Consider the following 24,970-nt stretch of genomic DNA (forward strand, 5'->3'; position numbering starts at 1 on the left):
TTGGTGGTTCCCTGGGTTGATGCATGACCATCGTGGGCTGGGACGCTGCGGTTGTCATTGTCGCTGCAGTCGCGGTCATGGCTTTGGTCTTCCGCGGCTTGTCGTGTAGAAGCCCGTACTCCGGTGGTAGCCCTTGCTGTCGGCGGCTTGTTCGCTGCTCCTGGTTGGCGTCGGTGTCTTCTCCGCGACGTGGGCTGGGTTCACGGCTTGACGGGGGCGTCCGGTACATGAACGAAGCAGCACCTCCACCAAATGTGACGGGGTCGTGACGTGGCCGAAGACAGGAGACTTCTTGTTGGAATTTAACTGTTTATTTGGGCGAACCTGTGCCCGGTAAACAGAAAGTCCAATTACAGCGGCAGTCCCGCACAGATAGCAGTCTCAAACTGATAGCGGCAAACGGAGCGTCGGCCTTCGATCAACAACTGACAAGCGGCGAAACGCGTCGGCATTTATACTCCCGCCGTCGAATGTTCTAGTGCTATCGCTGGCGGCGGCGTGCGTTCCAGAACAATCTGTACCATTCGCACAGTGGGCGTGATCTTATCGAAATGATCTACTACAGTCCGGAACCCTCTAGAAAACTGCAGGCGCGGTTTGCGCTGAGAATCGTGTGGTGTTTTGGGACGATAACAAAAACTTAGGAAATGGAACGTGGCAATATACAATGCTCTATGAGAATCGGTCCCGGATTCGTCAGCGAAGTGGGGTATTGGGATAGTTGGTTTAGAATGATTGGTTTTGCAGTTGATAGTTCGCACTAGTCATTTCCACTTTGTAACGTGAGTACCCCCCAACTTCTTTTGTGACAGTAATTGTAGTGCCACGTTTTAATCAAATACCTGTTCTAGCCATTACCAGTACATTTAAAGCTAGTACAATTCAATCAAGCTCTATTCTGCTCAGGCTAACATGCATTTGACTTTAAGCATGTCGTGTCAAGCTTACCGGTTAAGCACGTTTGTGTAGAGGCGTGTGTACATTCCCTTGCCAGGTCCACCGGCTGAGAAGGAACCCCCACCACCCATGATCATGTTGAGGACGCAGAAGCCAATGAAGTCCGGATCCTGGTGTGAGCAGCTCTCCAGGCCAAGCACAAAGTGTGCCAGCTCAGGGATTGGGGTTTGTCCAGGGCTCACATCCGACAGGTCCTTTTCCACCTGACAAGGTTAAGGTTCATTCGCTCCTCTTTCGTGCACAACAGAACAAGAGAGATCTACTGCTGTGCAACACAATAAAAAGCAGCGAGAGATGCTGTAACGAGTCCATTCAACATCACTTCCGATCTGTGCTTCTGATTCAACACGGGAATCGAGTAATGCACGTGAACATTTCATCTTGCTTAGGTGGTATTGGCGAGCTAATTGATTGTCTATGATCTGACAAAAGCCACCCAAAAGTTATGAAAACATGGACAAATAGACAAAGATACCGAAAACATAGGCACTGTGTGGTCTCTTTGTTTGCGTGTCAATATTCTCTTAAATTTTGTGCTGCTGTAGGCAGTATCACATTAAATTTCCACTACTGTAAATCGCTAGCTCAGTAGAAAATAAATGGAGGTGGTGAATAGGTTTCGGGTACCTTTTCTGTTTTCTGCACTGAACAAACTAGCTGGCCTATACCCCTGAATAAAGGGACTTGATGTGCCAGTGTGCAAAGTCAAGCACGCAAGAGGCTACGCACAGCTTTCCACTGTTGTTGCAAATATCTTGGACAGATCGTTCAAGGAGTGAAAGGCTGATTGAGAGAGCATGCAAACAATATAAATGACATGACTACACATCTTTCTGCACTGCCGTGAGTTACATTTCTTTTTTTACAATGAAAATCCAGAGTAGTAGTAGAGGCAAAACTGAGCAAAATGCTACAGGCAGGTCATATTCATATCAGGGGTGGAGGCTTTGATTCAACAGACACTCACTTATGGTTTTCTTGATACTTTCAATTAAGCATTCAGTTAATTCAGTGGATGGAGAGCTAAGTGAACACATCTTTGGGTTGTGCAAAAAAGCACCGATGAAGGAGAGTACACAGAATGTTCGCCAGTGTTTTTTGGGGCAACCCAAACATGTGTTCAAGAATGCACCAACTAGCCTAAACGAAAGCTTTACTAGAAAGGTAATGTTTGTTTTACATATTTCATGCTCTGTTTTGTTTATTTAGGTACTTTTTCTTACGCAGTTGTGGGCTTGTGTTCATTGTAATTGACCATTGGGGCTCACGATCTTTTTGTTCTTTTCAAAAACTTTTTTATTGCAGACCATGTGAAGGCCATATATTCACATGTGTGTTCACTGTTTTGCGGATCATGTGTTCACCAGGAGGCAGAAACCAGGTGGAAAACAGTTTTCACTTAGCCAACTATGTTGGTCCGTATTGGTATACCTTTCATACACAGAGCGAGTCTAACAAACTCAAACGGCCAAAGAACTGTGATGTAATTTTCACTAATTTATATTGCATATGATGCAAAATTAAAGGTAAAAACAGAAAATAAACTATGCATAACATATGCATACCTGCCAAGTTCAAGGATTCTCAATCCGGGAGATTTCCGCAACACGTGGGGGGGGGAGTGCACTGAATTATTTGCTCCTATTTTTTTTTTGGCACAAAAAAAACCTAAGGACAAGGAAAAAAAAACAATCGCGAAAAACAAGAGGGGATTGGAGGGGGGGGTAGGGGCTCTCAATCAGAAGCGCAGAGATCAGCGTTCAAGAACAGTTTTTTTTCCTAGAGTTATTGAAATGTGGAATGACTTACCCGGTAGTATTCGTGAATTATCGTTGTCGGAATTTGTAGACGCACTATTATAACTTTTTTTTCATGTCAACCCTGTAATCAGTGTATTTTGTTCATGTAATATACCCCACTCCTGCAATAGCCCTGTATTGGGCTGCAGTATTTGAAAATAAATAAAAATAAAATAAAAAGCTTTGCTCGCTACTAGATTCTTTAGACAGTAATGCCAAAACGCACCTCGCCCCCTTTTTTACAATAGCAATTATGTGGACAGTTTAGGCTGTTTTTTTTGCCGTTATTCACCTTTTATGTATACTATATATATTGTCACGACGCAGACACAGCAGAAGTCGAATATAGGAGAGCTCACTTTGATTACATGTTAGGCGCTCGAAAAGAGGACCGGGGAGGAACTTCATCTTCCTTTCTTGCTGCGCGAGCTCTGCTCTGCAGGTTGAATGCGGCATTTGCCTCCCTCCAGGAAGAGCATCGTCCGGATGCTTTGCTACAAAAATATGCTGTGTATATAGTTGACGTATTATGCAACTGGCTCACTGCAATAAGGCTTCATCCACATGTGTATGATTTCTGATTTCTGCTGGCGTGTTCGCGAGGAACTGACGGGGATGACCTCATAGTTCACGTCACTTAGGCGCCGCACAACATTGTAGGGACCAAAGTACTTCTTCATTAACTTTTCAGAAAGGCTCCGTCGGCGAATAGGGCTCCAGACCCACACTTTTTCGCCAGGTTGATAAGTGATGTATTGGCGTCGCAGGTTATAATGGTGTGCGTCATAACTCTGCTGCCGGGAAATTCGCCCACGTGCAAGCTGCCGCACCTTTTCAGCTCGTTGGGGAAAGGCTCGAGCATCGGTGTCTGTATCGTCGCAGTCGTGAAGCAACATGGCATCAAGCATTGTCGTCACTTCACGGCGATAAAGAAGACTAAATGTCGTGCTTGGGGTAGTATCCTTGTGCCGTATTATAGGCAAACGTCACGTATGATAGAACGTCGTCCGAATTTTTATGATCCACATCGATCTACATACTCAGCATATCCGCAATTTTCTTGTTGAGGCGTTCTGTTAAGCAGTTGGTTTGTGGGTGGTAGGAAGTAGTTTTTCTATGCGCTGTTCCATTGAGCTCAAGCACCGACTTGGAGAGCATGGCCGTGAAAGTGGTACCTCTGTTTGTTATTATAATCATAGGAGCACCATGCCTCAGAACAATGTTTTCAATGAAAAATCGTGCCACTTCTACTGCGGTTCTGCTTGATAAAGCCTTTGTTTCTGCGTAGGGAGTGAGATAGTCGGTAGCGACAATAATCCACTCGTTTCCAGCATGCAAAGTCAGAAATGGTCCAAGGAGCTCCATTCAGGTTTGTGCAAAAGGCACGATGGGCACTTGAACTGGCTGCAACAATCCGGCTGGTTTTAAAGGTGGCGATTTTAGTCGTTGACAATCGAGGCACGTGCGGACGTAATGCTTTACAGTGCCTGGAAGCTTCGGCCAGTAGTACTTCAGTTGGATTCTGGCCAATGTGCGCGTGTATCCGAGGTGGCCAGAGGTTGACACATCGTGGCAAGCCCTCAGGATCTCATCGCGAATGGACGTCGGGACGACAAGTAAGTGGGCACTTCCGATGGAGGAAAAGTTCTTCTTATATAGGACACAACTGCGCAAGCAGAATGACGTCAGGCTCTTTACGAACATCTAGGGAACGCTTGTAGACTGGCCATTTAGAAAATTAATAAGAGGAAGCAACTCGCTGTCTTCTCTCCGCTTAGACAAAATGGTAACTGTGTCAACCACTGCTAAAAACGCCATGTCATCCTCTTCTGGGACATCGTTTTGCTTTATAGGTGACCTGGATAAGCAATCAGCATCGAAGTGCTGTCAACCCGACTTATAGACGACCGTCATATCGAATTCTTGAAGGCGTAAGCTCCAGCGCGCTAGCTGACCAGATGGGTCCTTCAAGTTGGTCAGCCAGCAAAGGGAGTGGTGGTCGCGGACTACAGGAAAAGGACAGCTGTAGATGTATGGGCAAAACTTCATAACTGCCCAAACTACAGCAAGATATTCCTTTTTTGTTGTGCAATAATGAGACTCAGCACGGGAAGGCGTACCACTTGCATATGCGATCACTCGCTCGGCTGAGTCTTGCCACTGGACGAGTACAGCACCTAAACCTACATTGCTGGCATCGGTATGGATCATGGCAGGAGCGTCCTCGTCAAAGTGAGCTAGAACAGGTGGTGTCTGCAGGCGCTGTTGTAGATTGTCAAATGCTGCTTGTTCCTCTTCGCCCCATAAAAATGGAACATTGTCTCTCTTTATGCGTGTTCAGGGCGAGGTTATGTGCGAGAAGTTCGCAATAAATCTGCGGTAGTAGGAGCAGAGGCTAAGAAAACATCTCACGGCCTTCTTATCCATTGGCACCACAATTTTTCGGACAGCATCGACCTTGTCGGGGATCGAACAAACATGTTCATGGCTCACCGAATGTCCTAAGAATCTTTTGAGTTCCTTGAAACCGAAATATTTCTCAGGTTTCAGCATTAGGCCGGCGGACCGTATTGCATGAAATACTAATAGGATCCATCTTCGATGTTCTTCGATTGTTGCTGAGAAAACAATGACCTCATCGAGCTATACCAGGCCCATCTGCCACTTAAGGCCTGATAGGACGGTATCCATCAGTCTCTGAGATGTTGCTGGAGCTGAGCACAATCCAAAGCGCAAGACATTACACTCGTAAAGCCCATCAGGTGTAACAAAAGCAGTCTTTTCTCTGTCCCACTCATCAACCTCCATTTGCCAAAATCCGATTTTCAGGTCCATTGATGAGAAGAAGCGTGCATGCCTCAGTCTGTCAAGCGAATTGTCAATACGCGGTAATAGGTATACGTCTTTTCTTTTTCACGGGGTTCAGCTTGCGGTAGTCCACACAGAAGCGTAAGCTGCCGTCTTTCTTCTTAATCAGCACTACCGGTAATGCCCAAGGGCTTTTTGACGGCTGAATAATGTCATTGTCGAGCATTTTCTGGACTTGTTCTTGGATTGCTTCGTGTTCTTTCGGTGCCACCCGGTATGAATTTTGTCGAATTGGTCTTGCCGTCTCTTCCGTTATAATTCGATGTTTCTCAGTGGCATTCGATTTACCCTCGAGGTCGATAAAAAACAGTCTTCAAACTGGCTGAGAACATCTACAAGACTCTGCTGCTGTGCTAGTGATAAATCTGTGCTCACATCAACAAGTGGTAGTGCTGAAGCGGCTCGCGTCTCTGCCTGTAGCACTGCGAAGCGCTCGAAGAATTCTACAATTTCTTTGAAGTATGCAACTATAGTACCCTCTGTAATGTGTCGACGCTCGTAGCTGAAGTTCGCCAACAGGACCTCTGCTTGCCCAGACACTACACTGACGAGAGTTCTGGCAATAGCAATGCCTCGAGAGAGTAAAAGCGTCAATACTTGATCCGCTACACTTTCTCCAGTATGCTGCGTGTTACACGTGACAGAGACGAAGTGGCATGATAACGGTGACATGGTCACGTCGTCAATGACGCGCATGGGCTTGCGCTGCAGCGCTGCACTATGGTCCGCTGAGAAGGTCAGTACAACGTCCGGTATATTTATGATGGCACCGTACTCCTGCAAGAAATCCATACTCAAGATGGCCTGTTTACAACACTCAGAAAGAATAACGAAGGTTGCGACGAATGATGAATCCCCGACTTGATTTGTGCGGTGAATTTTCCGGTTGGTGCCAGCAGCTGGCCTTCAGTTCCTCTAATTCACGGTCCCGTCCATTGCATTTTCACCTTCTTGATTTTGACGGCCAGATTCGCACTCATTATTAAAAATTACGCATCAGTGTCGACCAGTGCCGTCACGTCATGATCGTCAATTGAAAGTGTAATGTCGGGGGTGACAACCTCATCTTTCGTCAATTCTTTCGAAATTTGCAGCGCTTCGTGCGGCGGTAATGGGGGATTTTTCAACCTTTCGGCATTTGTTAGTTTGTACTCATCTTGTTAGTTTGTACTCTTGTTTGTACTCTTGGGACACTTGTTAGTTCGTACTCATCTGTAAATAAAAGTTTATCCAATCCAATCTGTACTTGTGATTACGTATCGTGCATCGTTTTTGTTTAAACAGTGCATTACGAGTCAAGCGTTAAACGTTGTTAGTTCACCCTCGTCCTGTGTGTAACGTTTTGGTGCGTCATTTGTGCATAAGCAGTGCGCTGTGCGTTTTTATCTGCTTGCCGTTCCCAGCGTGATATTCCAAGTTCTTGTTGTCACATTCATTGCTTAGCTCATGCAGCGAAACTGACTTTTTTTACGTATTTACTGCCTTTAATGTACCACTGCGTGCCCTCGGAGCTCGCAAATGCGGATTTGTGCGCGCCGATTACGGCAATTTCTTTAACAGTCCCCATGCGCTTGGCTGCACACACGCCTTCAAAACTAAGACGTTTCATGCCATCTACGATCGCATCTGCCGCAGTTTTGTCTGCAAAGTTTGCGGAAAGCAGCGTTGCTTTGACTGGTTGAGCGCACACTTTCCGGGGTTTGTCAGTTACGCTCTCGCCATACATGATTTTCTCAAGAGTGACCGTGACTTCTTCCACAGCAGTTGTGGCAATGACAATCACACGCACTGCAGAGCACAGTGCGTGCGCTGGTCGCACGCATACTTCTGAAGCTTCGAGTACGCTGCTCTCGGCCTTTGTTTGACAGTTTCCATACTAAAGTTCGCATCACCCGCCGCGTTTAGGAAATGTGTTTGGAACATTTGAATTTAGGCAAATTGGACACAGTGGAATTTGGCTGATGAATTTCACGAATTCATATCTGCCGTGGTTTCGAATCACTGAGATTCTTCTGTACATTTAAATAAACGCCTCCTAAACAGATTTTTAATAAAACGGGGTAGGTTCGAAAAGCCTGGAGCAGATTGAGCTGTTTTTTTTTTTTATCTAGATCACAGACAGAAATTTCGATTTCCGGGAGATTTCATGACAACTGTACAAATGGAAGAAACGGTCGAACTGCGGGAGTCTCCCGGCCAATTTGGGAGACTTGGCAGGTATGCATGCGCCAGTACTCATTTCCTTTATACTCGGCTTATGTACCGATATCTTTTTGGATTTCATGTCTCTATACTTGACATCTGTGTTTGCTGCATGGGTAGACAGACTAGCTTGTGGTCCTTTAAAGCTCACCACCTTTAAAGGGTGTGCTATAAGACATTGCACCGATTATAGCTAAGTTGCTTCTCAGTCAGATGAGAACAAAAAGAAAGAATTGCTTTTTTATACAAAATGCCAGAAGAACACTGAACACAGTGCACTACAATTTGCGTTTTCCGAAGTGCCATGGTGCATGGGCCTTTTGTGTAGCGAAAACGTTACAAAATGTCTTGATCTGGTCTTTGCCTCCCACTTTGCCTGGTCTTTGCCTCCCACTTGGAGGCTTCTGTTTTGGTGATCCCAGATGAGCATGCAACACTACACCCAACCACAACATTTCCAGCCTCAAAATTAACCTGCATATGTGACACACTGCAAAGATTTTGCATAGGATCACAGTATCTAAAATACAAAAACAGGCAGATTTATTGGCCCTCTCCGGTACAGTCACATCAACCGCAGACCCACCTTGACCACACCACCCGTGTACTGTGCAACTGATGTGTCTGGTTCCAACTTGGGGTCCAGAATTAACTCTGGGTTCTCCTGCCAGATAGGCACCCGCTCCACAAAGTACCTGCACATTGGCATCGTCAGTCACTTCCAGTAATACACATGATGTACATAAAAAAACACATCATAAGGGCACACCACCCAGTGACCTTCAGGTGAAGTTTTATTGTGCTTGCTTCCACCTTGTAAAAAACTAAACACAGACGTTCATAGCAATACCTTCACCTGGTCTTTTCGCCTGCCCCTTGATCAGGAAAATGGGCACTCTGACCAATTTAAAAAGTTGCTTACATTGGATAAAGGCCTCCATCACATTTGGCGTGGAAAACACCTTGGAATCAGTCGGACGCTTCCCAGAAACACAGAGCCAAAAAAATTTCTCGAAAAGCTAAAGTAACACTGGAGATAACACGACTTTGCCTGATGCGTTCCTTCTTCATTCTACAGAAAAGGGTAGCGCCATTCACAGCACCCCTCCCAGTACGTGACATAATCTTGTTTCAATGTTGTACGGTTTCCATATAATGTGGGAGTGCTGGCAGCTGCTAGTGACAACTCACAGCTCCCGTTGGTTGTTTCTCAGTGCACTGTAGCTGCTGTAGCTGTGCAGTCTGGCGCGGTGTCTTCATTCAGAACTGGATGGTGCTTCGAGCATGTGCCGGTGAATTAGTCGCAAGCCGCCATTTCGTGGCTTTGTCCTGGAAGTGAGTGTGCAACCACTCGTTTGCTGGTGGCGGGCCAGCGTTTTTTCAGATTGAAACAATGCCTTCCTGTCGTGCTGTAAACTTCTCATGATGACTAGGAAGGTGATCCAGGAAGGTATTTCATGAGAAGATACCCCCAAATCATATTAACTTTTGCTCATTTTGCAAGGAAATAAGCAGTGAGGTATGATTGGGAGTCGCCAGGATTTTTGTTAGCTCTTCTACAAAATGAAGCGCAGGCGAAGTTTAATCCTTTGCTGCCACCATATGTCTGCGATATAGGTGGCCACACAGCAGGATTTCTGTGCCTGACTCCGCGGCGGCAAATCTCCTATGCAAGCTGTCACTCTGCATCAGCGTCGCATAAATTGGCAGATACGCTCACGTTTCCTCACAAGTGCAGGTGCCACAATGCATGCTCCCATTGGAAAATCCCATGGTGCTGTCCCAGTGCAATGCATAATTGTACGATCAATGTGGCACAGCATTTTGAGAGGCTGGCTGTTGCGACTTCCTTTTCTTCATCCCTAGCAGCAGAACACCAACCATCCTCATTATTGAGCCTCCTCACAAGCTGACAGGTGGCCTCGTGACGCATGGCCTCGCATATTGATTCTCTCTACGAACCAGAAATTTCTCATTTCAATAAAGACGCTCGAGGTGATTAACTGCGTAAGGTAATGATAGTGCACACATTAAAACAGGCATGACAAGTGAGCTAAATTTGAATGTATCAGCACTGTGATCGAAGCATCTGAAGCGTACACAGTCCCATTCTCATGACACATCGTTGCCTGCGAAACTATTTTGCAAGCTGCCACCACATCTCCCATTGCCAAGTTAGCTAGAAAATTGCAATAAGCAGCGGCAACTATTTACGGGGCATGCATCGAAATATACAGCGACGATTCCATGCTGCTTTGCAGTGTGCCCCACCAATTTCATACAGCCTATGCCCTGGTGGCGCCATCTCGTGCCATCAACGTGACAAGTGTCGCTCGTATTCTTTTTCTTACCACCACGCAGTGCACTCTAGTACACTGTACCTTGGGCTGCCAAAGTCAGCGAGAACAAGTCACATGTGCCGAGAAGGCTCCCTCTCTCTCTCTTCGGGCAGCCCTTGGTAAGCACATGTTTTTCCTTCGTCCACATCCCCAAACAGCAGTTCCTAGAGCTCAACATGGTCATACTACACCGAGCCGCACTTGCCGGAGACCTACGCAAATGAGGTTTGCCCTACCTCTCACAACCACGCCCAGTAGCCATTGCAGGAGTGCGCAGCAAGCCACGAGGAACATTTTTTTGAGTGGCATGTCAAATCTTGCCATCACTAACTACCGTATTTACTCGTGTAATTCTCGCACCCCCCCCCCCCCCCCCCCATCGCCTAACAAAAATACGATTTTTTTTCCCTCTAGTAATTATCACACCTCCAAAAATTGCCACAATAATGTCGTCTGCTCGTTCCAGCCGTTGACGATGATAGCACACGCCATCTGGCGGCATCTCTTAAGCATCAGGCGTACTATTATTGCACAGAGATTCAATTCAATCCAAGCCAAGCTAAAGCGGCAAGTGTGCGTTGCGGCGTGTTTTGTATGTTGTGTCGGTAATCTTGTCACGTTATGAGGCGATACTGAAGCTACACAGCTGCTTTCAAGTTGAAAGTGACTGATCGTGTACTAAACAGCGGCAACAGGGCTGCTGATACGCCTTTCGGAGTCGACGAGTTTTGTGTTCGCTACTGGTGACGGCAGCTGAAATCCACCAAGACGCGTTGGGCCTGCCGTGTGCTTAAGACTGGGACTGATGGTAAACTTTATTTCTTCAGAAGAAAACTGCAGACGATTCTGTTAAATAACCATCAGCCCAATACTGACATGCTACGCTTACCTTTTGAGGGCTCCTGTTGAGCGAAGAACGCTACTGCTACGCCCGCAACCCCCACAAGCTTTGTGTATAGTATTCTAATTCTCGACTATTTGCTTGCACTTTTTGTATCTTGAATAAATCTTGTTGACCTCAACTTTTATTGTTGAGGAAGGCCACAATCTTCCAGTCCCGGCGTGGACGCGGCCAGCAGCTGCGGTGGACCCCTCATAGTGGGGTATCTGAGCAGTTCTCTAGGACCAAATAAAGTTTGTTTCACTTCATGTACACTTTGTTTGAAATGTTTCTTCAACACTTTGATAACAAGATGGGTTCACAGTGCAGGAGGGTCCTCCTTTCCCTGGACAATTGTGCTGCCTACCCAAGAGAGCTGCGTTTCTACAAAATGTCAAACTTTTTTTTTTTTTCCTCCAAATACAACAAGCCACTTGCAGCTATTGGATCTCGGGGTCATAAAATGTGTGAGGCATTCGTACAGGAAAAGCATCATCAAGTGCTGTCTCACGCGTATTGGTCGTGGACAGCAGCCTAGAACAATTTCGGTACTTGACGCCATGCATTACGTTGCATCGGCGTGGAGTGCAGTGAATGCGTCAGCTGTAGCGAGGTGTGGGTTCCGTATGGACAGCAAAGGGGAGTCTGCCATCGAAGCTCAACAATTGGAAGCAGCCTTTTGTAAGCAAGAGCTCAATGAGGCAATCAATACCCTGGGTGCCACGGGTACGATGTACAACGGCTACGTCGCTGTGGATGCTGCCATTGTGACGTCGAAGTGCCAAACGATTGCAGAGATCGTTTCAAACTTGATCGCAACTGAAAAAGTGACTGCGATGACGGCGATGAGCACGAGCCACACGATTCTGAAGAGCTGGCAGTGGAGTCAGCCTATCTAAACTCTAGAGAAGCCATCGTGGCCCTGGACTACCTTCGCAGCTACGTCGCACACCAAAGCAACGCTGAAAGCAATGTGGCATTCCAGATTATTGAAAAATGCATGTTGCTTCCCAGCGAGCAAAAGAAGTGGCAGTCAACTATCTTCAAATATTTTAAGATTTAGGCTTACCTTGCCAAAATAAATTGTTTGTAGCCAAAGTACCTGTGCTTTCTTTTTTTCTTTTTTTTTTTCGAAGCTGTTCTCACTTTTGCATTTTCTCAGCTGTTGTTTTTTTTTTTCTCACCAGCCAGCTGAAAAACGTATGAACGGGGTTCCACTCGGAAGAACTGATTGGTGGACGGGACGGCATTGTAAGTACCTGCTATCTATATTTGCCCGACAGCACTGTGGTAAAGCGGCTCGTGCAGCTACTGTACACTCTGGAGGCCTCCTAACGACATCTGTGGGTGCAGAAGATTGTTGTGACTTCAATAGCAGAAGACCAATCATTATCATTATTTAGCCTCGTCACAAACTGCACATAACCTTGTGGCAGCACCGCCTCTCCATTTTTTTCCTTTTTTTTTTTTCAGTTCCGTTAGAGCTTTCTTCTTAATTGCAAGACGTGTTCACTGCTCGATATTAATCATACCGCAGTTAAAAGGCTTAGAGGTCAGACACCGGCACACTGCACGATGCATGCTCAACGTTGGCGCACAGAACACTCATTTTTGGCTAAAATTGAGAGTTTAAGTTGCTTTTGATTACACTGATGCAGGCCAAATCATGACTCTGACTAAAACAGAAACAATAAAATGAGTAAATTAAAATATTGATTCAGCGAGGCTTGAACCAAGCTCATCAACACACACAGCAATGTAATGCTGATATGCTACCCACTACACTACACTTGAAAGATAGAGTGGTGTGTTTACTTTAAACCAGATTCCAGTAACCTATAATCTAATCACCTTGTTTAGAAATGCATATTTCTGTCTCTCAGTGCTCACCTTACAGTAGATGGTAATTCATTTTTTATGTGTTGCCCAGAATCAGAATGTCTATTGGCACGTTTTGTCAGAAAACATACTAGTGTAACCACAGATGTAATCTGTATTCAACTTCCATGCATACACACTCAAATGTTTGCGGGTACGTTGAGTTCACCAGACAACAGTTGGCCCCTACCGGAAGTGAGTGATTTTTTAAAGTTTGCAACAAAATCTTTCCATATTTAAGTTTGTTTATTTAACAAAAAAAGCTGTTATGTTGTCACGAGGCATGTTCGTCGTCGGAATCCACAAAAGACGAGGGTGCAAAAAACCAAGCTTTATTAAAGAGGCTAACTTGTGTCTTGTACAAAAGAACAAGCCGAGCCAGAGTGGCGGGTACACGCACGGCTGCTGCCAAGCGAAAAGAATAACCTGCAGCTTATGTTCTGGCAGTACTTAAGCACTGGGTAGCGACACAAAACATGCTCATACGTGTCATCAGATATTACCGTATTTACCGAAATTTAACAAGCCCCCGATTTTAACGCGCACCCCGATTTGGCAACAAAACAAAAAAGAGTGAGAGACCCGATTCTAACGTGCACCTGAATCAGAAAAAAAAAAGACGTGCCTAATTGGAACGAGCATGTGATTTTCGCAAACGAACGGGAGAAAAATTGAGCAAAGCATTTTCAGCAAGAAAAAAAATGTTTATTTACCTAATCGCTATCACTCTCAGAGAGCTCTTTGTCACTCTCAGACCAGAGAATCTCGTTTTCAGCTCCGTCCACAGCATTTAAAATTGCACATTTCTTGAAGGCTTTCTCAACTATGCAAAATGTAATCCCATTTCAAGCTTCAGCCACCCACCTTGCCATGTCTTCAATCGAGGCAAGCTCCAGCCAGATGCCTGATGTGTGGCTCCCGTTGACTAGCCACTCGCTATACAGTGCCCGCAATGCGGTCTTTCATGGGCTTGTTAAAGCAAACGTCCAGCCGCTGAAGCTGACAGGTTAAGCCACCTGGCTCAACCTGTTTTATCCTTCACGCGCTGATCCAGGTGACACTTGAATGCGCCAAGCACAAGCATGGAGCGAATCGCCAAGTTGGCGCCTGGTCTATTGGGCCATACACAGTCAATCTAGTCAATAACAAGTTGAGTATCAATCCAACCTTTTTCGTTGGTACACACTATAATGCCTCACGAGAAGTTTATGTTCTTTGGAAGCGTTTTACGTTTAAATACAAGAAAAGAGAGAAACTTGGCGCCATCTGCTGTGCACGCCAGCATTGTCGTAATTCGAATCTTCTCGTTGCCCGTCGTTAGCAAGCGGACTTGTTTTGCCCCTCTTGACTCGACAGTCGTATTAGAAGGCATGTCAAAATATATAGGAGTTAGATCTGCGTTTCCTATTTCTCCAAGTAGATACGTGTTATTGCGCCGCAACGAAATTATGTATTTCTGAAAAGCAATCAGCTTTTGCTCAAAAGCCTCCGGGAGCTTCTAGCCCCCGCCAGTTTGCCTGTGCAAGGAAAACCTCTTCCGGTTCATGAACCGCGTTATCCAATTTCAGCTCGCCTTGAAATCGCTTTTCGAGAGGCGTCGACTCCTGGCTATTTCGTACGCCTTTACTTTAAGCACCTCAATTGTGACAAGCATGCGGTCCACTCAAAGCTGCCTCACGAAGTCGGCAAGCTCATCTTCAAGGCCGGGAAATTTTCCAGTTAGTGGTCCGTGGTGGCCTTAGCTTGACGGCTTGCTGGTAAAAATTTCTTTTTTCAGCTTTTGTCAATCACGAACACAGGTCTCCGGCGCGCCGAAATAACGAGCCCCCTCCCTGTTGCCGTTCTCTTCCACGCACACAATAACTTTACATTTAACACCATTATCGTGACGGACACTACGCCTCTTCGAGCATGAAGACCCATTGGGACTAGGGACGATACTGCACAGGCTGAACTCAAAAAGGCAGCAATAACAAAGGAGGGGAGAAAAAATACACACACACTTCTGCAATAGTGCCACGACAACTGTGATGCAGGTAATGTGGGTAGAGTGTACTAAAACAGGAGAGTTCTCGGAACAGCCGCAGCACCAATGTTTCAAAAGTGAAGCCCAAACAGGGTCAATCCGCTTGTGAGGCTGCGATCGACATTCTACATTGTGTCATCATTTTAAGAGCTGCACCCAGCTCCGTCGAAGTGAACGAGGAGTAGAATGCTCGCTTCCTACTCAAAAGACCCAGGTTCGAACTGCAGCTTTGGACGGTAGATTTTTTTTTTTTTTAGTTTCACTTGTTACAGTTGTATCAGTTTGTCTTTTTTTTTATACCAGTTCCAGTTGCTACATATTTTTGAAAAAAATCACGCACAGTATGAAGTAAAGAAGTAGAAACTCAACAGCAAACATACTAGCACTTTATCGGCGGCTCCCCAGTACGCTGACTGTTAATTTCTTCTCCTCTACTTCATATTTTGCGTAATTTTTAACAGAAAGAAGTCTCAACTGAACCTAGATGTAAAAAAAAAAGTGAAGCAATAGAGCTGTGCAAGTGAAATCAAGAATGAAAAAAATCTGCCATCCACAGCTGTGATTGGAACCTGAGTCTTGAGTGGGAAGCGAGCATTCTACCCTTCGACCAGTTCAACAGAGCCGCGCACAGCTCTTAAAACGCCGACACATCGCAGACTACCCATCGCAGCGCCACAAGTGGATTGGCCCTGTCTGGGCTTCACTTTTCGGAACTCGGTCCGGGCACTCCCCTGTTCAAGTACACTCTAACGAGGGAAAGAAAGCGTGCTACCATGGTTGCCAGCAACAAGTTGCTTGGGGCTGCTTAATAACGATGACGGTAGGCTGCGATGGGGGAGCCAGTTTTAGTTTGTACCCAATTCTAACATGCATGCGAATTTTCTACCCATATTTCTCGAAAATAAGTGCACGTTAGAATTGGGTAAATACGGTACCCTGCAATATACAATGGGCCCATCGAATGTGCAAAGCTTATCTCAGCCGACTATAACCTGTGTAAATGGCGCAACTGCTGTTGTTTGACGGTACCAGCAGCGAAGCCTGGTGCAGCACGTGGCAATATACACAGTGTCAACAGGAACAAGCACATCTGATCCAAACAGTACTCTCAATTTATGTCGGCTGTTGGCCAATAATCTATTGCGATGTGCGACGACAGACACCCACCTACCGACAAGAGTGAGAACCGGTTTTTGTTTAAAAAGAGAAAACTTGAGAAAACAGCAACTTTGCGCTCCACTAGTAGTTTTTACTCAGCAAGCACGGTCGGAATATTTGGCTGAGCAGTTCATAGCCGTGCCTGCTTTCTGCAGGGTACGCTTTTTCAACAAGCCCGAGGGCTGCGACATGACCCCTCTAATGCTGCTTGTCATGAGTAAAGGTGCACAAGGGACGTGCTGAAGGTTTTAAAGTGGCTATGATGTGCGGAGCTGCAGAAAAGTACTCGATGATATGCACTCTGCCATGTCTGCGCACGCAACTGTGGGATGGAGAGCTGACAGTGCGCGACCCAAGCCACGGTGGAAAACCCAGAAGATGACGTGGCCGTCGAGTGCTGAATGAAGATCCAAGGAGTCGGCGCCGCTTTCAAATTCGAAGCACCAGTAGTCTGGATCTGGACGAAGCAAGGTGAGGGTACCAGAAAGCAGCTGCTGATCTCGGTAGACACTGAGAGATGCCCTGTGCACCTGCAGAACCTTGTACAGCAGTTACCGGGACACCTATCACTCTTAACCTTCTTAACCGGATGGCTGCACGACACACCTTTGGCTCGTGCCCCTTTACTGATGACAGGACTGGTTCTGTCACTGTCAGTGGTACTTCTCTTGAGAACAAAAAGGGCTCTGAAAAGATGCCTGCTTTCAAAGCATAGCTAGTTTCAGCACATAGCCAGTATGTTGTTACTATGCAACACACTGCATAGCTTGTTGTTGAGCTAGTTCGTTTGTTACTTGAGAAAAAACTGGTATGGTGCAAAAAGAACTCAGATGAAGTGAAGACATGAACTTATAGACACAGGCACCTCTTTTCTTTTTATTTATTGTTTTTCAGAGCCACAGCAATGCCATAAGTGACTATGAATGATCCTCTGTAGTTACTAAACTTGAGTGATCACACTGGTATTAGTAAATATACGGTGCATGTCATACACATGCAATTAAGAGAAGAGTATTGTGCCCCATTAGCCCCTTCCAAATTTTACTACGCTTTCTTCTGTGACACCAGTGTAGTGCCGCCAAAGTGACTTGAGCATTCCTCATGTGCCACACCAAGACCAGAAAATTTGTCATTATTTTTATCCCACCATGGTGCTCGGAGTGTGTAGGCGTCTTGAATTGAGCTGGTTGGTATATACTGACTTTGAAAGAAGAAACAGTGTCCAATGCTGTGGAACATGGCCTGCATAGAGAAAATGATCTGATGGCATTGTCAAGACTCTACACTTGCCCGACAGCACTGTGGTGAAGTGGCTTGTGCAGCTACTGTACCCATTGAAGGCCACCCAGTTCTGTCTGCGTCTTCTCGTCTCCGTTCTGTTTCAGCGCAGCTTTTTCTTTCAAACGCTTATCAGGAGAGAGTCTCCTGCGAAACCTGGGTGAGGTGGCAAGTTCACCAACAATTGTGTACAGTGATGTTGTGTTCCTTTGCCATCCAGCAGCTTCCTCTTTGGGATAAGATATAGCTTGCTACAATGAAGCAAAGAGATAGGAAACACAACTTCGCCTCAACCTTGCCACAAAGCTTGTAGCCAGTGTGAGCAGTAACACAGCATCGCGGCACTTACGCCGACTGTTTGCTGCATCATGCAGACAACCAGCCAAAGTGTTTGGCTTGGCACCCATACTCGCATTTGGGTTCCGCACAACCCAGGCTTCCACAACCATGCGGGCAGCATCTACATGTATCTCCGGGGGGGCAGTACTCCTTTGTAACGTTGTGGGCAAAAATCAATCAGGAACAGCACTCTACGAAAAAATCTTACCACCCCTAAAATTCACCAGAGCCATGATGGAATCAACGAGATCCACAGTAAAACCAATAATCAGTGAGCCACACTTACCTGTGCACTGCTTCCACCAGTGTATCGTGATCTACGCCAACACCAGCTACCACCATGCGCGATGGGGTGAAGTGGTGGCTCAGGTAGGTGTACAGCACCTGGCGTTCAATCACAGCCACATTCTCCCGGGGACACAGCTTAGGCAGGCCCAATGTGTTGCTACCATATGCAGCCTGCACAACAGTCAACAAAGCACACCTCTTTCTGAACTGTTTATGACATGTCCCTAAGATCAAAGGAAGCATCTGGCCCTGAAGACACACAAAGAGGTCATTCAAACCACATGACGCTTCACCCTTACAGGTGAAACCTTCCAATGTGCAATGTTTCACAAAACATCATTTTTTTCTTTTTAGAGTGAAGCTTCCCTTGCTTTTTTTCTCCCACTTTCTGGGCACACTGCTCCGGTTTTTGACGTACCACCAGATAGGGACCACCTCCACGTAACTGCAGTGTCAGCTGTGCGGGGAAAAGCAAGATAGGACGACCCATACGCGGTGCACTTGTGGCTGCATCGCAACACAGATTGCAATAGTACTCTGAAGAAGTGTAGTAGCAGGGCCAGTTGGCATGAGCCATTAGGCATAAAAACAGCACAAAAACTTTGAGGCAGACATAAAAAAATGCTAAGCACACAGACAAGCACTTCTTGCCGTGGTGTGCCTCCTTCATGTCAGTTTATAACTGCTTTTAAGGTGGGCCCATACTCGGACCACGCTATCAGTCAGCGCAAGATGCATGCCAGCGAAATGGCATGAAAGTGTGCTCACAGCATCGACGAAAAGGAGTGTTGCACAAAACAGGTATGGCATTGCAGTGCAGCATGCTTGCTCGAAGGCAAAGCTGTCATTGAGGATAGGCACTTCAGCAAATTGAGAAATTGAAATGAACAGTGATTTGGAGAAATAAATACACACCAATTAGCTTGAATAGTCTAATATTGAAGAGAGCATTTCTGCATTGACTCCACTAAGTTGCACAATATATCAAGATTGCAAGGGGGTTCAAAATGAAGAGAATAAAACTTTCAATAGCAATAGGGTGGAATTTACAAGCTTCAAAATATGTAACGCTTTAAAATTTGCTATATTAAGTAAAAACTTAGTGCCCTTATTTCAAGATATAGGTAACCTCAAAGATAGGCTTTGTGGCTGTGCATGTTTTCTTTGCGTACACTGTTTCATGGCATAGCAGTCCAACACTGCAGTGAAACCACCTTCTAAAGGAGTTCACATCAGCTCAGCTGCACTCACTCCCGGCTTCTATAATAATAATATTAATAATAACAATAATAATATAATTGTGAAGAAGAAGATGTGCCTGCAGCAAGCAGCATCGCCAACGCCCTGCTCTCTCGGCTCGTGCTTCGGTTCGTTGTTGTGCCGATCGCTGGACGGTTCTTCACGCTGTCTCGTGGCTGTCTTTAACGGCTAATAAACCTCTTCACATTTGGTGGAGGTGCTGTTAATCCCCGTTGCTACACCCTGGAGCTGCGAGCCGCACGCTACCATCTGTCATGACTGATAACACCACTACATCGGCGCCTTCGCCCCAGTTCAACTGCCCTAGCCATCCTAGGCTACAGACCCGAAGGTCTTCAGCGGTGCGGATGGGACCGACGTCGAAGACTGGATCGAGCACTACGAACTGGTGTGCGCCAACAATAAGTGAGATGAAGCCGACAAGCTGGGCCACGTCATATTTTATCTCACTGGCGTCGCCGAATTGTGGTTTAACAACCACAAACACAACATCCCCACATGGAGCGTGTTCAAGACGTCATGTGCTGAAGTGTTCTGTCAGCCGGCTGTCCACAAGCAGCGGGCAGAACAGCGCTTGCGCGTCCGCTCTCAGCAGACTGGTGAGACCTTTACCAGCTATATTGAGGACGTCGTCTACCTTTGTCAACGTGCGAATGACACCATGCCCGAATCTGACAAGGTCAAACGCATACTGAAGGACATCGACGACGGCGCATTTCAAATGCTCTTGGCGAGAAATTCGAGCACAGTTTCGGAAGTCGTCAGCTTGTGTCAGAGCTACGACGAGTTGAAGAAGCAACGCACTCTGACATGGCAGCCTCAGCGTGGTGGTGAGTCACTGTCCAGTTTCGACACCCTGCCTGACAATTCACCGTTGCTTCAGCAAGTCCGAGCCTTCGTCTGTGAGGAAGTCGCCCGCAAACTTTTCCTAGTGCCCTTCACTCACGAGACCACCACCCGTCTACCTGCCACGCTTAGCACTGCTATTTCGGAAGAGGTTACCCAAGCTGTTCCTCTTGCGCACCACGAGCCGCCTCTATCCAGCCGTGTTCACTGCCAGCGTGTCGCGCAGCCGGTAGGCCCTCCTGTCGCCTATCCGCCAGCCGTGCAGCCTGTGGCCGCACCCCTAACGTATGCAGCGCAACCTGTGGCTCCTCCTGTCGCCAGTTCGCAAGAGATGCAGCCTGTAGCAGCGTCGTTCACATATGCAGACGCTGTGCATAGGCTTCCGCAACCACCCTACACCTCGCGCTCACAGCCAGCACACCCGGCTGCTTATACTGCACCTTGGGCGGCACCACCAGTCCCCAATCCTTGGAGGACGCCCGATAACTGATTGATATGCTACGCCTGCTTCACTCCCGGATACATTGCCCGCTACTGCCGCCGTCGACCTCAGACGTTCGGCGACTATGTCCAATTGTCGCAACCCGGCAGCCAACCCTTTGCGCAATACGGGCCGGTCTCGTCACCTTGCTATGCCCCTCCCAACGACCGCGACTTCGTGATGACGCGCGCATCCTCTCCTCGTCGCCGACTCAGACCTTCTGACCAGGAAAACTAAGCACCGCAGTTCAAGAGGCAAGAACTGCGCCATTTTCGAACTGTCTAAGTCCTCGTCCCTCTGCTGCTAACGCGGTCGCAGTAACTGTTGAAGGTTATTGTACTTTCGCCCTGGTGGACACCGGCGCCGCTGTGTCTGTTATTGCCGCTAATGTCTGCCGTGTATTACGTAAAGTCACGACACCCCTTTCGGGACTGTCACTCCACACCGCAAGTGCACAGCAAGTAATGCCTCTCGCAGCCTCCACTGCCAGAGTGTCCATCGACGGCATTGTTTACATTGTGGAGTTTATTGTCCTCGCTGTCTGTTCGCATGACGTCATCCTCGGATGGGACTTCCTATCCCCCCATAATGCCATCATCGACTGCGCACGCGCTGAAGTTGAGTTTTCACCCTTTCGTGATGTCCCATTTCTTGGTGCTCTTCGTCAGCCGCCGAAGTTGTTCGTGCATGAAGATACCGATATTCCACTAGAAAATTTCGCACTTGTTCCAGTTTCATGCAATGCCTACACTGACGCTACAGTTTCTTATGCCTTCCGATATCTTAAGGAGTCGTCGAGCTCTGCCGCTGCCTTTCGCAACGATTGACCTTGCCGTCGGAAGAAGCAATATTTTCATACTCGACCCGCTTTCCACACCTGTCACTTTGCTTGCGGTGGAATGTCTCGGCCGCATGCACCATCTCGATTCTTCGTCTTTGGTTGATGTCCCGGATGACTACTGTGACCACTCAAAATCACTGTCGGCCCTCGAGGAGCCGTCCAAGGATACGTTTTCGAGCGCCATCGCCGACACCCTCACTCCCACCGAACACGCCGACCTGCTTGATCTTCTGCATGAGTTCCGGAATTCTTTCGATGTGTCGCAACCTCAACTAGGCCGCACGTTGCAAGTCAAGCATCATGTTGACACCGGCCTACACCAGCCACTGCGTCAAAGACCATACCGTGTCTCCACTGAAGAGCGCCACGTCATCAACGATCAAGTCGAAGATATTGTCACGTATTGCAGGCAGTCTCTGCGGCAATATGCTTCGTAGAGACGTCTTCGACCATCTCACAGTCCCTGGGTGTCTCCTGTCGTCGAACGGATCTATCCGATTTTGCGTGGACTATCATCGTTTGAATAAGATAACCCACAAGGACGTATATCCTTTGCCACGCATTGATGACGCCATTGACACACTTCACGGAGCAGAATTTTTCTCGTCGCTAGATTTGCGGTCTGGCTGCTGGCAAGTTCCAATGACTGAAGCTGATCGCCAAAAAACTGCATTTATTACACCTGACGGACTATACGAGTCTAACGTCATGCCCTTTGGGCTTTGTAACGCGCCTGCCACGTTTGAACGACTTATGGAAAATACGCTACGTGGCCTCAAGTGGAATATGTGCCTCTGCTACCTCAACGATGTCAAGGTTTTCTCGCACGACTTTCCTACGCACCTCCTTCGCCTCAGGCACGTTTTGACTTGCCTGACCAACGCTGCCCTGCAGCTTAACTTGAAAAAATGCCGCTTCGCTGCACGTGAGCTCGTCATCCCAGGCCACATCGTGTCGAAGCACGGCGTATTACCTGACCCAGCAAAAATTCCAGCAGCCGCAGAATTTCCCAAGCCGACAACCATGAAGGAACTTCGCAGTTTTGTAGGCCTCTGCTCTTATTTTCGGCGCTTATTTCCGGCGCAATTTTGCATCCATCATGTCACCATTAACCCAGCTTCTTCGCGGTGACGTGAACCTCTCCTCCTGGTCCCCTGCATGTGATGTTGCCTTCACTACTCTGCGCCGTCTGCTCACCTCCCCACCTATTCGTCGCCACTTCAACCCGACGGCTCCTACTGAAGTGCACACCGACGCCAGCAGCGTCGGGCTAGACGCTGTCCTCGCTCAATGAAAGCCCGGCTATTCAGAATACGTTGTAGCCTACGCTAGCCGCACTCTGACGAAAGCCAAAACTGATTACAGCGTGACAGAAAAAGAGTGTTTAGCTCTGGTGTGGGCACTTGGAAAGTTCCAACCGTACTTATATGGCCGCCCGTTCATTCTAGTAACTGATCACCATGCTCTTTGCTGGCTCTCCACGCTGAAAGACCCCTCTGGCCGCCTTGCGCGATGGGCACTCCGCATCCAGGAGTACAACATTCGCATCGTATACCGCTGCGGACGCAAACACTATTACGCTGACGCCCTGTCCCGCTCACCTTTGCCATCAGATCCGACGTGCGGAAACACGTGCCTCCAGACCTTGTCATCGTTAAATCTTGACTGAATTGCCACCGAACAACATCATGACCTGTGGATCGCATCTCTTCTGGAATATCTATCCGGTACGCCCAACCTTCCGGTATCTCGATCCCTACTACGTCAAGTTTTCCATTTTGCCATCCGCGATGAACTTCTTCCTCGACGCAACTATGCTCCTGATGGCCGCTGGTGGCTACTGGTCATTTCACGCACTTTACGATCGCACATATGTGCCTCTCTTCACGACGATCCACTGTGCGGCCACGCCGGGGTGTTCAAAACATATGAACGCCTTCGCCATCGCTATTACTGGCGCGGCATGTACAATTTTGTGCACAAATTTGTGCAGTGCTGTCCTGACTGCCAGCGACGCAAATCAACATTGCTACGTGCGACTGGCGAACTGCAGCCACTTCCGTGCCCTGCCAAGCCATTTGATCGCGTTGGCGTTGACCTCTACGGCCCCTTTCCATTGACACCAGATGGGAATCGGTGGATTATAGTGGAGGTCAACCATCTAACACGCTACGCCGAAACAGCCGCTTTACCGGGCGCTACCGCTCAGGATGTCGCCTCTTTCATTTTACGTCGCTATATCTTTCGGCATGGCGCACCTCGAGAGCTCCTCAGTGACAGAGGCCATGCTTTCATCTCCGAGGTCGTCAAAGCTCTGCTTTCGGAATGCCACGTCATTCATTGGAAAACGACAGCATACCACCCGCAGACTAATGGGCTAACGGAACGGTTTAACCGCACGCTGGGTGATATGCTCTCAATGTACGTGGCATCTAATCATAGCAACTGGGACCGTGTCATGGAGGCGGAAATGTCGTAGGCCCGTGTGCTCAGATTTGGATGCATGTTAAAGATCCCCAGGTGGTCAAAATTTCCGGAGTCCTCCACTACGGCGTCTCTCATAGTCATATGGTGGTTTTGGGACGTTAAACCCCACAAATCAATCAATCTAGGACCGTGTCCTCCCATACGTCACATTCACATATAATAATGCAATACAAACAACCACGAGACTTTCACCTTTCTTTCTTTTTTATGGACGTGACCCTTCCCATACAATTAATACTCTACTTCCCTACTGTTTTGATGCTTTCGAATGTCCACCTATCTCCGATGCTGCTCGACAAGCCGAAGAGTGCCCCCAGCTCGCCCGTGCGTTCACCTTGACGAGCAGCAACGCCAGAAAGAAAACCGTTGCACCTATCTTCCAGATCCCAGCTATGCCCCAGGGTCTCTCGTGTGGCTTGCCATCCCACACCAAACTCCGGATTCTCATCAAAACTTGTCCCCCGGTACGAGGGGCCTTACAACGTTTCATAGAAAACCTTTCCGGTTAATTACCTAATTGAGCCAGTTTCCCGATCGGATGACATGCGCCGGAGTGCATGTGACATCGTCCATGTTTCCCGCCTAAAACCGTATTATGAGCCTCCCCCTGAAGCTTCTTAAGTCGCCAGGATGGCTGCTTTTTCAGCGGGGGCGATTGTGAAGAAGATGTGCCGGCAGCAAGCAGCATCGCCAACGCCCGGCTCTCTCGGCTCGTGCTTTGGTTCGTTGCTGTGCCGATTGCTGGACGGTTTTTCACGCTGTCTCGTCGCTGTCTTTAACGGCTAATAAGCCTCTTCACATAATATTATTAATAATAATATTCTAACACCAATCAACTTCATCCTGTGCATGCTGCTGCCACACTATTCCTGCAAGCTTCTTAAACCTTTCTGTATGGAATTTTTGGACCACGAATAACAATTTTTATGTTTCCTATATTATTCTGCGTGTCTTGAAACATTTATAAAGCTATATAAAGGCACCTTACTGGCAAGGTACAAGCAAAGTATTTTTTTTGCCCTATCCTTTGCAGTCTTCGGTGA

At 47.3% G+C, this 24,970-nt stretch overlaps 1 protein-coding gene across 2 annotated transcripts in view; it reads right to left on the reverse strand.

Moving 5' to 3' along the window:
- Positions 1 to 24,970, reverse strand: part of LOC119167703 (mitochondrial-processing peptidase subunit alpha) — a 266,289-nt gene that overhangs the window by 209,428 nt on the left and 31,891 nt on the right. For both annotated transcript variants that reach the window (XM_037419227.2, XM_075865852.1), the window contains exons 7-9: positions 18,011 to 18,183; positions 8,413 to 8,521; positions 949 to 1,160 (exon numbers count right to left, since the gene is read on the reverse strand). In XM_037419227.2, the coding sequence (XP_037275124.2) occupies positions 949 to 1,160; positions 8,413 to 8,521; positions 18,011 to 18,183 (494 nt within the window). The remainder of the gene's footprint in view (positions 1 to 948; positions 1,161 to 8,412; positions 8,522 to 18,010; positions 18,184 to 24,970) is intronic.

The sequence above is a fragment of the Rhipicephalus microplus genome, chromosome 6 (genome assembly GCF_043290135.1).
Source record: "Rhipicephalus microplus isolate Deutch F79 chromosome 6, USDA_Rmic, whole genome shotgun sequence".
NCBI classification, from domain to species: Eukaryota; Metazoa; Arthropoda; class Arachnida; order Ixodida; family Ixodidae; genus Rhipicephalus; species Rhipicephalus microplus.